This window comes from Plecotus auritus, assembly GCF_963455305.1.
Source record: "Plecotus auritus genome assembly, chromosome: 5".
Taxonomy (NCBI): domain Eukaryota; kingdom Metazoa; phylum Chordata; class Mammalia; order Chiroptera; family Vespertilionidae; genus Plecotus; species Plecotus auritus.
The window spans coordinates 10768440-10780858 of NC_137776.1; the positions used below are offsets into that span (position 1 = coordinate 10768440).

Below are 12419 nucleotides of genomic sequence, written 5' to 3' on the forward strand. Positions count from 1 at the left end.
TCTCTCCTTTCCCCTCTAGCAATTTCTCCATTGTTCTGGTCTGCTTTTATACCAAAATGTCTCTGAAATTTACCCCCTGCTCACTGTCATCGATTTCTTCACATCTCACTCTGCTAGCATGTTGGCCCCCAGCCCTCCACAGAAATCACTTTTATCAGGACCCCCAAGGACATCCATGTTGCTAAATTCAATGGTCAGTTCTCGGTCCCCTCAACAGCAATTGACCTAGTTGATCAGAACACCATACTGCCTTGATTTTCATCCTGCCTCATTGGTCATTTATTCTCAATATCCGTTGCTAGTTTCTTTTCGACTTCCTGGTTTCTTAACATGGGCTGAGCATTCCACCTTGTAAAAATGTTGTTTTGTTTTTTTGTCTTTACTCACTCCCTTGTACCTCAATAGCACAGAAGCGAGGGTGATGGGTTGAGATTCAGTATCTGAGGTTTCAACTCAGCCTTGAAAGCTTAAGAGAGGAGTTGGAACTACCCCTTAAAGTTTAATTTAGTTTCCTACATGTTTTCCCTCTTTTCTAACTGGCATTACTATTCGAGTCCTTTGGTGTTTAATAAGCTTAGGGCATATGGATACGTTGGCACTTGGATTTATAAGCCAGTGTGTGAGTTTGTCCATCTGCTTGTCTCCCTCTTCTCATCTGAACTACAATAACGGAGCCCGAGAAAACGCTTTCTTTCCCGATGGCTCAGCGCTGAGTCCAGGAGTGCGCACGCTCCTCACCTCGTCAGAAGGTGGCTGGAAGGGATGAGGCCAGCACAGGTGCCCGGGTCTGAGATCTTCCGGGCCTGCCACCAGAGCGCATCACTCTGGTCCACGACCTGGAGGATGTCCCCCTTCTGGAAAGGCAGCCCGGCCTCCACGCACGGGATGGTGGGGTCCTCCTGGGGCCAGTACTCAGTCATGGCTCGAACGTACACCTGACAGGGGGTGCATAATGGCACTCTCAGAAGAACCGTGCACGCCTGGGCCACCCAGACAAAACTTTCTTCCACTCTTCCATCTACCGTCCTACCTTTCCTCTCCATCCTCACAGAAAAGGAGGACTTGCCTCTTGAACTGAGTCTAAGAGCTATGGGAAAAGTGACTTCAGGAATACAATCTCTTGGTTCTGAGAGGTTTTGCTCAAATGTTCACCATTCTTTTTTTTTTTTTCAATCCTCACCCGAGGACATTTTTCCATTAATTTTTAGACAGAGGGAAAGACAGAGAGAAATATCAATGTGAGAGAAACACATCGATTGGTTGCCTCCTACACGAACCCCAACCAGGGCCCGGGCCGGGGAGGAGCCTGCAACCAAGGTACATGTCCTTGACCAGAATCGAACCCGGGACCCTTTGGTCCGCAGGCCGACACTCTATCCACTGAGCCAAACCAGCTAGGGCATGTTCGCCATTCTTTATAGGACTTCTTAACTTCTTGGTACCTCACCTCCTTTTATTGTATTCATTTACTCATTTGCCTCTCATGTCATCAGTACTGAAAAATATACACAGTATTGAACAAGTGCTCAACAGTGTAGAGAACAGTAGCATGAAGGTGTAGTAAATCCTCACCATCTTCTGGCTATTCACAGGCGGGTCAGAGACTGGGACCACCTTGAACATGATTGTGCCGCGAGACATGGCCTGGAAAATGTCGGAGGGGGAAGAATGACAAATGGCAGCGTTCAGTGAGTTCCCGGGATTCAGCACAGGGAGACACAACTCAAATGCTCAAGTGTAATGGTGGTTTCCTCCACAGGGACTTTCACAAGGGGTCACAGCTAAATAGGACCACCCAGAAATGGAGATTAGGCAGAAGTTTAGCTCTGCTCTGTCCTGGGCGGGGGGGGGGGGGGGGGGGGGGGATGGCATACAGAAACAGACAAGGTCTGGGGCCTGGAGAGAGGATGTGGGGAGAGGGATCCCGTCCCGCTCACACACAGTGAACACACCAGGGGCTGCATGGCCCGTTCGGCCTCGCCTCTCAGTGAGGCATGCAAAGGCCAAGAGGAGACTGTTACCAGAATGTGGATCACTTGCTCAGGGTCCAGTCCCTCCACTGCAACTCCATTCACTTCCACCAGTTTGTCTCCGGCACACAACAAACCTGGGCGGCCAGGAGCACAAAACAAACAAGGGGACAAAGATGTTGGCAAAGACGGAGGCGCCCTTCCCAAAGCTCTGTAATGAAGTCACTAACTCAAGCATGCTCTGACCGTTTAGAATTTACTGTGAAATACTAGTGCTGATACTAATAAAGCAAAGCGGTTATTCTAACTTACACCACCCCCAAAGTGCAGGAGAACCGCATTTTTCCACTTCCCCGCCAACCCTGGATATTAACCGATGGCGGCATCTTTATTTTTGCTAATCTGTTGTCGTGAAATGGAAACCGGAACACTGGTTAGAAGATAACACTACAAGTAAAGACGTCAGGGTCCTGAGGAAATGATAAGTGGAAAGGAAAAGGGGGGAACACCTCAAAAGAGACCCGTGGAGAAAACTGGGGGTGAAGATCAAGCCTTGAGAAATACGAAGCAAAGCAGAGGGACTGAGAGAGAGAGGAGACAAGAAGCAGGATGATGTCATTGGCCAGAAACCAAGGAGGATGACCGTTTCAAGAAAGGCAAGGTCAACAACATCACATGTGCTAGAGAGGCTGGAGGAAGGGCCAGGGGACTTAGCAACTAGGAAATCCTGGGGTGATTACTGTAAGGATGTTGGGGTAAAACGCTGTGCCAGGTGTTGGGGCCATGGACAGTGAGGTCAGGGGGCAGCAGGGACAGAACTGCTTGCTTCAGTAGCACAGCAGTGAAAGGTTCCTGGCAGGAAGAAAGGGCCAGCGAGAGGCGTTTCAGGAAGGGGAAGAGCTCTGCCTTTTGAAAGCAGGAGGACCAAGGGAAGCGTGAAAGTTGGGAACACAGACTGAGGCCGACCTGGACTTGAATCCTGATCAAATCGAACAAGTTCGTTAATCACTTTGAGCCTCGTTTCCTCCTCTGTAAAATGGCATGATAATACTTACCCTGTTAGGTTGCCATGAGAACTGAGAGAACATTATTATGGAGCCCAGGCGGAGGAGCTCAGTGAAGGAGGAGCTCAGTGAGGGAGGAGCTCAGTGAGGGAGGAGCTCAGTGAGGGAGGAGCTCAGTGAGGGAGGAGCTCAGTGAGGGAGGAGCTCAGTGAAGAAGGAGCTCAGTGAAGGAGGAGCTCAGTGAGGGAGGAGCTCAGTGAGGGAGGAGCTCAGTGAAGAAGGAGCTCAGTGAAGGAGGAGCTCAGTGAGGGAGGAGCTCAGTGAGGGAGGAGCTCAGTGAGGGAGGAGCTCAGTGAAGGAGGAGCTCAGTGAGGGAGAAGCTCAGTGAAGGAGGAGCTCAGTGAGGGAGGAGCTCAGTGAGGGAGGAGCTCAGTGAAGAAGGAGCTCAGTGAAGGAGGAGCTCAGTGAGGGAGGAGCTCAGTGAGGGAGGAGCTCAGTGAAGAAGGAGCTCAGTGAAGGAGGAGCTCAGTGAGGGAGGAGCTCTGTGAGGGAGGAGCTCAGTGAGGGAGGAGCACAGTGAGGGAGGAGCTCAGTGAAGAAGGAGCTCAGTGAAGGAGGAGCTCAGTGAGGGAGGAGCTCTGTGAGGGAGGAGCTCAGTGAGGGAGGAGCACAGTGAGGGAGGAGCTCAGTGAGGGAGGAGCTCAGTGAAGGAGAAGCTCAGTGAGGGAGGAGCTCAGTGAAGGAGAAGCTCAGTGAGGGAGGAGCTCAGTGAAGGAGAATCTCAGTGAGGGAGGAGCTCAGTGAAGGAGAAGCTCAGTGAGGGAGGAGCTCAGTGAAGGAGAAGCTCAGTGAGGGAGGAGCTCAGTGAAGGAGAAGCTCAGTGAGGGAGGAGCTCAGTGAGGGAGGAGCTCAGTGAGGGAGGAGCTCAGTGAAGGAGAAGCTCAGTGAGGGAGGAGCTCAGTGAAGGAGGAGCTCAGTGAGGGAGGAGCTCAGTGAAGGAGAATCTCAGTGAGGGAGGAGCTCAGTGAAGGAGAAGCTCAGTGAGGGAGGAGCTCAGTGAAGGAGAAGCTCAGTGAGGGAGGAGCTCAGTGAAGGAGGAGCTCAGTGAGGGAGGAGCTCAGTGAGGGAGGAGCTCAGTGAAGGAGAAGCCCAGTGAGGGAGGAGCTCAGTGAAGGAGGAGCTCAGTGAGGGAGGAGCTCAGTGAGGGAGGAGCTCAGTGAAGGAGAAGCCCAGTGAGGGAGGAGCTCAGTGAAGGAGGAACAGGATTCCTCTGGAATATTTATTCCTTCTTTCCTGAGTAACCAAGCAATGCAATGGCACTTATGGCAGCCCAGCCTTAGTTAGGACAGAGGGCTTTTCCTGCAAAGAAGGCTAAACTACCAAGCGTTTCCTAGTTTCCTGGTCCCGCTTGTCCCCTGCGGCGCCAGCCTACCGCTCCTCTCGGCCAGCCCGCCGTGGATGACTCTGGCCACCAGGATGTCCCCTGTCATCTCGTGGCGCTTGATGGTAGCTCCCTGGGGAGAGAGTACAGTGGGATTCCTCTTTCAGCTTCGTGACCATTCTTCTGCTGGCTTCCCTCAGGGAGCTCTGGTCTTTCAGATGAAGGCATTCATACCAGGCAGGGCCATACCAAGCCATCAAAAGGGAAAGTCCACTTTAGCTGGTTTGGCTCAGCGGATAGAGCGTCAGCTTTCGGATTGAAGGGTCCCAGGTTCATTTCCGGTCAAGGGCACAGGAGGCAGCCAATCAATGATTCTCTCTCATCGTTGATGTTTCTATTTCTCTTTCCCTCTCCCTTCCTCTCTAAAATCAATAAAGATATATTAAAAAAAAAAAAAAAGGGGGAAAGGCCATTCAACGTCGGCCCCCTGAGTTCTCTAACTGCACAGATATAACCACATTTAGATCCTTCCAGAGATAAAGAAACCTCCCACAATTACAACCTAATCAAGCGGGCTATTCTTAGAAAATCAAATGAATGCCTTACTTAGCTTCCTATTAATAGGGGCGGGGGGAGAACTTAGGCAAATACATTGGAATTGAGTGAAATATATGTACATGCCAGGAAGCCAAATAATCAAATATATTTCTTATCTCTCATAGCTCTTTCAAAAAAGAAAAACACTAAACAGAAATCTTTCCTCATGGAGGCATTACAACATGTGATGTGCTTGAAGCCACAGGCCAAAGTCCTTAAGATCCAGGTTAGCCATGATCACTGCGGGTGCCCCTCCCATGTTCTCAGTGCCTCAGACTGTGCCGGGGACCACAGGCAAGAATATGGCCAGGAAACCACCAGAGATAATCTGGTTCACAGTGAACCCCGGTATAATTCTAACGGAAATGAGGAAACGGCTGTCTTACCAGGGGCTGTTGGTTTTTCACCAAACAAACAATCCTCATTGCTTCCTCACCCTCCGGGATGTTGTCTGGCAGTGGGGGCAGCAGGGGCTCAAAATCTTTCTGAGCCACAGTGTCGTGGGCCCGGAGCAAGGCCTGGGGACAGGGAAGGGCAAGGTGAACAAACATCACACATAGGACATAGCTGTCTAGCAAACAGTGACTTGATACTATGTAAGACGCGACAATGACAGGCATCAACACATACATGCCAGGTGCAGTTCTAAGCCTTTTATAAAGTGGATGGACTCAATCTTCAGGATAACTCTGTGAGGCAGGAACGTTTATTGGCCCCATTTTACAGGTAAACGAGCAAGACACAGAGAGGTTAAGCAATACATATTATATTCATTCATCTCTGTTCAAATGTATTATTCTGTCACTTTCTCATTTCCTGGAAACCCATGTCATCCATGGTGCTCCTATGACCTTCAACTAAAAACAACTTTTCTAATATTTTCCCTAATGAAGACAGAATAGGGGGAGGAGGGGCAATAATCAAAACACCTTACTTGTTTAACCTGTCACCCCAAAATTTCATGTGGAACAGAATGAAAAAAATAGTTCCCTGGTTTAAGGTCTGATAAAAAGTTCCTTCTAACGACCCACCATGCTCAATTTTCCATCCCACGGCGGGGGTGGGGGGGGGGGGTGGGGGGGGGGAACAGTCCTACAGCGCTGCCTAGGTATGTGGGGCAGAACTTCATTGGAACTCAGAGAAAATTCTCTAGGGTTATCTTGTGAACTAAAATTTTTGACTCATAAATTCCATTGCTCCAAATGCAGACATTCTCTTGAAGCTCTCATGTGCTGATAACTTGATCCCCAAATCTGTAAGTACTAAGGGGTAGGCTTTTCTTCTGCCATCAAATGTTTTCCATATACCCTCTTCCCCCATAGCGCTAATCATCCCTATGCTGTGGTTTCTACATACCTTCACACACTTTATCCAAAACTTAAAATATTCCCAAAATGGAAAGGAAGGATGCTTCCTTGATTGCGCCGGGATTTTAGAGGCTTTACAGGGAGGGAAATAAGACACCATGGAAAGTTCTGGATGCCTCCTCATAAATATATCAGACCTGGCTCCTGACCGACACGTTGAGCCGCTCATATCTGGCCCCTACATGTTTTGGTACAAACGGCAGGTCACCCGTGTACAGCAATAGGACATGTACTCAGAGAGCACATCTTCCCGACATTTCCTTCCTTTCCCCACTTGGTCTACGTGCCAGGGGGGCATGTCTTGTCCATTTAGCAAGCACTTGCCTCAAAGTGCGGAGCCTGGAGGATCTGTCTCAGCTCCTGGATCTCGGGGGAACCAGGGGCTTCATGTAACATCTCCACCACCTGGTTGGTGAGGAAGCATACATTGTGAAACTGTTTAATGCGAGAGACAGCCGGCCAGTTTCCTCCCTTCTAGTTAAAGCTCAACGAGAAACCCTCAGTAGATGCACAATCATCCATCAGACTTTGCCATGAGCGCCTCTGATTTCTTTAGGAAGCACTGCGAGTAAAAGGCATCCCTACCGTGCTGCGGACTAAAAGCCACCTCACCGCATGGGACAGCGCCTGTGCCCGGGAGGCGGCAGGAAGGAGTTGCTTCCCTTGGAATTCCTGGAGGCAGTCATAAACCTGCAGAGGGCAGGGGTGCGAGAACGAGAGGGGCGTGTCCATCACAGGACTGCTGACATCCTGGGTGCCAGCATCTCCAGGGGAAGGAACAGCCCGGAGCCGCACAAGCAGCTGGGCCGCCTGCTGGCCTTTAGCAAGGGGTCTCCGGTTGCCAAGGAGAAACGAAGCCAAGTCACGCTCCAAAGGCTCCCCGCTTGGTTGCCGTGGGAAAGTGATCTTCCCTAACTGATTTCACGGAAAGACTCAAACGTTGACTCTCGTTAAACCAAGAAAGAGAGGGGTTTCTAGGACGGAGACCAATGGCGACTTGGGGCCAGACCCCCACAAGGCCCTGGGCTGGGCAGCTGGGCAGGACGTGAGCTCTGGGGTCAGGGTTCACCGATGAACGTGAACAAAAGGCCGGGCACACATATGCTTACTTGTACTCCACTCTTACCTTTTGTTTGTGTTCTCCTCCTTCCTTAGTTCTCCAGTAAAAGTTCCTTTATAAAAATTCCGACTTCATCTCTGCTGACCCTTAGGCGTTTTTTCCGTACCAGGACCTAGGGTTGGGCCGAGCACGCCAAGGCCTGCCTGCCTTCGTCTCATTTTAGAAACATCGTTTCTCTTACGGATGCAGAACCGAGACCAAGAGGCGGGCACAGCCCAGTCCCCTCCCTGGAGAGCTGGAGAGCCGCACGCCCTGCTCGACCTCAGGGCCAGTGCTCAGTGTCCGTGACCCCTAGCCAGCCTTGGGCAAACTACGGCCCGCAGGCCGGATCCGGCTGTTCTATCCGGTTCTCTTGGTCTCCCCTCCGCTCCTTTACTTTGAATTTATATTAGTTCACACAAACACTCCATCCATGCTTTTGTTCCGGCCCTCCAGTCCAGTTTAAGAACCCATTGTGGCCCTCGAGTCAAAAAGTTTGCCCACCCCTGCCTAGGCTGATCCCCTGAGGCGGGAGCACAAAGCACAGACGCTGCGGTGTGAGCACGGTCAGGGGCACACAGCTCGGGCTCTGGCTCCTCCAGGAGGGAAAGCACCTGACAGAAAGCAGGTGGGGTTTCCCCAGCTTGCCTGAGGTGTAATTGGTACATAACACTGTGGAAGTGTAAGCTATAAACGTGGCTGCTTCGTGATCCCAGGGCCCTCGGGGAGAAAAGAAAGGAGCTGCCATACGCTTTACCATCTAACTTAGTTCCTTCCTAAACTAAGCGGTTTGTTCGCTCTCTCTGAGAACTGCCCTCTAAGAACTTTTTCTGCCTGGCCAGCGTGGCTCAGTGGTTGAGTGTCAACCTATGAACCAGGAGGTCCCAGTTCGATTCCCGGTCAGGGCACATCCCCAGTGTGGGACGTGCAGGAGGCAGTCGATCAATGATTCTCTCTCATCATGGATGTTTCTCTCCCTCCCTCTCTGAAATCAATAAAAATACACTTAACAAATTTAAAAAAGGACGTTTTCCCAGTTGGGATTTCCTGCCAGGGACAAGCGGCCCTGCTGGGTAGGCGGTTTCTGCCCCCAGGATAGGCCAAGGCTTCTGGGTGTCAGGGCGCACCTTTAGCAGAGCCTGCAGCCACGGGGAGTGGAGGAGGTCGTACAGGAGACACAGTCCGCTCACGTCTCGGCTGTAGAACAGATTCAGCTCTTGCAGCACAAGCCTCAGGATTGGAGAGAGACCTGGGAAAGGCAGAGGGCAGAGTCAGGGTGACAGACAGGTGGAGGAGGCAAGAAAGGCAGTGTGATGTGAAGGACAAGCCAGCTGAGATGTGCCACAGGGGTCAGATGGCACTGAGGGGTGGCGATGACACTGGATTTAAGGCCAGATCTGCCTTCAGGCCCTATTCTGTCACTTGCTCAGCAAGTCAGCCAACTACCTGGAACCCAGGTGCCTGTGGCAAGAGAATATGCTAGCTCTCCCATAGGGTTGCTGCTAATGCCTGATGAAATAAGGTCATAGTACACAGATGGAAGATGTGGTGAGAGCAATATTGTTTTTATTCTCCCCAATCTTACCAGCCTTTGGCTTATTCCAAATTATCTAGTTGTTTTCTGGGTCCGCGTTCCCTAATTCAAACATAGAGTCATTTGTCTTTACCCTTTCAGAAAATGCTTATTAAAAGTGTTATTGAAAAACTCTAACTCCCAATAAGTTTTTAATATACATCTCAGGATTCCACTGATTAAAGGGACTGGACAGATTTTTGTGAATGCTTGGTTTTTTAGAACTATTTTCATAGAAATTCTATTTGATGCAGTGACATTTTGAATGTGAACAAGTTATGAAACCCTAAGTTTAAGTAAGACATTGGGTCAATATCTTTCCTTCCTGCCTTGAAAATTACTTAGACTTATAACCAATACATGTGGTAGGACACTCAAAAGTGTACAGGATCCTTCTAGGAATCGCAGTAAATCTATCAGAATTGTACCCATTTATTTGATCACCTATCCAGAGTGATGGTATCAGACCTTCCTAGTTTAGAAAAAGGATCCCGGGGCCACATACCATTCTCGGGATTGGATGGCGTAGAACGCTTCAGGTCCTCCTTGACAGGCATGTCTGCGCCTTTGCCTGAGTGTATCATCCTCCCACCTGAGCTCCCAGAAAGAATCCAGGCCTGGGGAGCAGATCAATAGACAACACACAGCTCACTCAACCACGCTGGCCATGCAGCTCTCGGGGCCCTGAAATGTATTTTCAACAGCACTTACTGGGCGAGCCAGGCACTGTGCTGCACACACACTGGGATCCTCATCCAACCAGAAATTCTTGCACTGTGGTCCTTACTCTCTGACCATCACTAGTTGTGCAAAAGAGAAAACTGCTGTTTCATAAAACACGCCCTCTACTTTGCCTACTTGATTTTGCGATCACTCAGAGCGTAGAAGCCTCCCTGGCCTGACTCAGGAGCCCCGTTCCCTCTCATTGTACCAGTCGTGTGTTACTGCTGAGCCACACTCTTAGAGCTTACTTTATATATTGCTTTAGGCAGGTTTCTTTCTTTCTCTATTTTTTAAAATATGTTTTTATTGATTTCAGAGAGAGGAAGGGAGAGGGAGAGATAGAAACATCAATGATGAGAGAGAATCATGGATCGGCTGCCTCCTGCATGCCCCCTACTGGGGATTCAGCCCACAACCAGGCATGTGCCCTCACCAGAATCAAACCCGGGACCTCCCAGTTCACGGTCGACGCTCAATCACTGAGCTATACCGGCTGGGCTGCTTTAGGTAGGTTTAATTTCAAGAAACAGGAACCCCAAACAATAGTGGCTTAACAGAAGTTTATATCTTGCTCACGTAAACGTCCAGAGGCGGAGACAATCCCGGGCTGGTTGGGCAGCCTTGCTCCATGAAGTTCTCAGAGTGGGTTCTCTCCACTCAGCCCTCCACCACCCCGGAGGCGGTGTGCTCCTCACCCTCCTGCTCCAGGTGGTGGCTGGGCGCCATCCATCACGTCTACAGTTCAGCCAGCAGGCCCGGGGGAGGGGGGCATGAGGAAATGAGGGCAGGGGAACGTGCCCACGGCTCTTTGAAGAAGTTTCCCAGAAGTTGCCCTCCCTTGACAATGAAGAATCACGTCATGCCCTGTGTAACCTTCAAATGTCCACTGCACTTGCATGTGGCTGGAAGAAAACCTCTAGAACTATCTGAGCCTAGAACTCAACTTTCCTTTTTTTTTTTTGTAATCAATAGACAAGCATTTATTTAAGGCCTATTTTATACCAAGTCAATAATTGCCACAAGGGAATTTTTCAGCTTTTCTTTACATACCAAGTACTTTTGCACAGTTTTAATACACACTGAATTTTCTGGAATGCTACTAAATGCAACTAAACCACTTAGACCAGAAAGCCCAGAACTGTACTTTAGCTATTGAAAACGGACAGAAGGGCAGACAGGTGGATCCCCGGCATTGAGGACCACTCGGAAGGGTCTCTTACCTGCGAGGCTGCGAACACGTAATGTTGCTGGTATCGAGAAAAGCTTTAGCGGGAAATTAGCTATCAGCTGCCAGTCACCTCGCTGTTCCAGATTAAATCTCTGCACATCCTCTTTGATTTAATCCACAGACGCCTAACCATTCAATGATCCCCAAGCCTCCCGTCACAACTCTTAAGTAATCCTTACACTGAAGAGTCTAGTAATTTCTTTCATTTTTAGCCTTCCTTTAGTATTTTCTCTCCCAAATCGTCAGCACATTGTTAATGGTTAAAGATTAATACTTGTGTTGAGTATTTCAGGATAACAGACAACCCGAAACAGAAGACAGCATTTTATTTTAGAGGAAGGGAAAACTGTGGATACCTGAGAGTAAGCCTATTAACCTTATTAATTTTCTCACACCGTGGTGAGAAAACGATGGGAGACAACAGCAGTTCCTTCTGGAAGGCCCCCCACCAAGCCACTGCTCTGAACTTAACGGTTCGCCCACCCTGTGACTCAGATGGGAGCTACTTCTTTGTCTGATCATTTCATATTGCAGGGAGGCAGCAGAGCTTTGAAAGTAGGCATCACAGAACACAAAACAGGAGAGAGGGTACTGCTGACATCAAGGCCAAGGGTCAAGACCAAATAGCGATTATAAGAGGTTTATCAGCCCCTTTATCCTAAATCAACATATGGCTTTCCCTTGCTCTCCACTGTAGATGAAAAGCCAAGCTGGGAATGGGATACATTTGTGAATGTTTTATGAAAAGCACTTAATTTTATTAAAAGTTTTTATTTTCACCCTAGCCAGTTTGGCTCCGTGGATAGAGCGTCGGCTTGCGGACCAAAGGGTCCCGGGTTTGATTCTGATCAGGGCACATACCTCGGCTGCAGGCTCCTCCCTGGCCCGGGCCCTGGTCAGGGTACATGCAGGAGGCGACCAATCGATGTGTTTCTCAATCGATATTTCTCTGTCTTTCCCTCTCTTCCACTCTCTCTAAAAATCAATGGAAAAACATCCTCAGGTGAGGATTAAAAAAAAAGTTTTTATCTCCAGCTCACTTTTCACTTTTGAACTTTTAATGCATGACCTGTATGAAATGACATCTCTACAGCTTGTAGGAGGAAAGAGCATTGGGAAGTTCTAGGTTCGAGGCTCAGCTCTAGCAGGAAGTGAATCACAGCCACTCCTTGTCTGCGAAACGGGGATCAGTGGGGTAAACCCTTGCCTCCCGGGCTGCTGAGCATTCCTCGGGGTGAGAGGTCCTTAAAAATTGCTACAGACACTGGCCTGGAGATTTAGGGCTTTTCCCCCCAAGAGAATTGAAATTTTATAATTTTAATGTTATTTGAAAAGTGTAAGTACAGTAAGAAGAAACTAAAGTAACAGGATAGTTTCATTCCTGACTCCAATAAAAGGATGAATTGTAACATGTTTTTTGTGTTTTGAAAGAACTGAGACGGCCTACCAGCATTTTAGAACTTCTCAGTGGGTCTCA

The 12419-nt window shown here is 49.3% G+C and overlaps 1 protein-coding gene across 1 annotated transcript in view; it reads right to left on the bottom strand.

The window, feature by feature from the left end:
* MPP4 (MAGUK p55 scaffold protein 4) overlaps window positions 1-9575 on the bottom strand; it is a gene marked incomplete at its 5' end in the record, with an annotated part of 30599 nt that extends 21024 nt beyond the window's left edge. The window contains 9 exons of the mRNA XM_080669054.1: window positions 739-935; window positions 1573-1644; window positions 2022-2107; window positions 4407-4488; window positions 5339-5470; window positions 6644-6724; window positions 6932-7009; window positions 8546-8667; window positions 9497-9575. Coding sequence (XP_080525180.1) covers window positions 739-935; window positions 1573-1644; window positions 2022-2107; window positions 4407-4488; window positions 5339-5470; window positions 6644-6724; window positions 6932-7009; window positions 8546-8667; window positions 9497-9575 — 929 coding nt within the window. The remainder of the gene's footprint in view (window positions 1-738; window positions 936-1572; window positions 1645-2021; window positions 2108-4406; window positions 4489-5338; window positions 5471-6643; window positions 6725-6931; window positions 7010-8545; window positions 8668-9496) is intronic.
* Between the last annotated feature and the right edge of the window lie 2844 nt (window positions 9576-12419).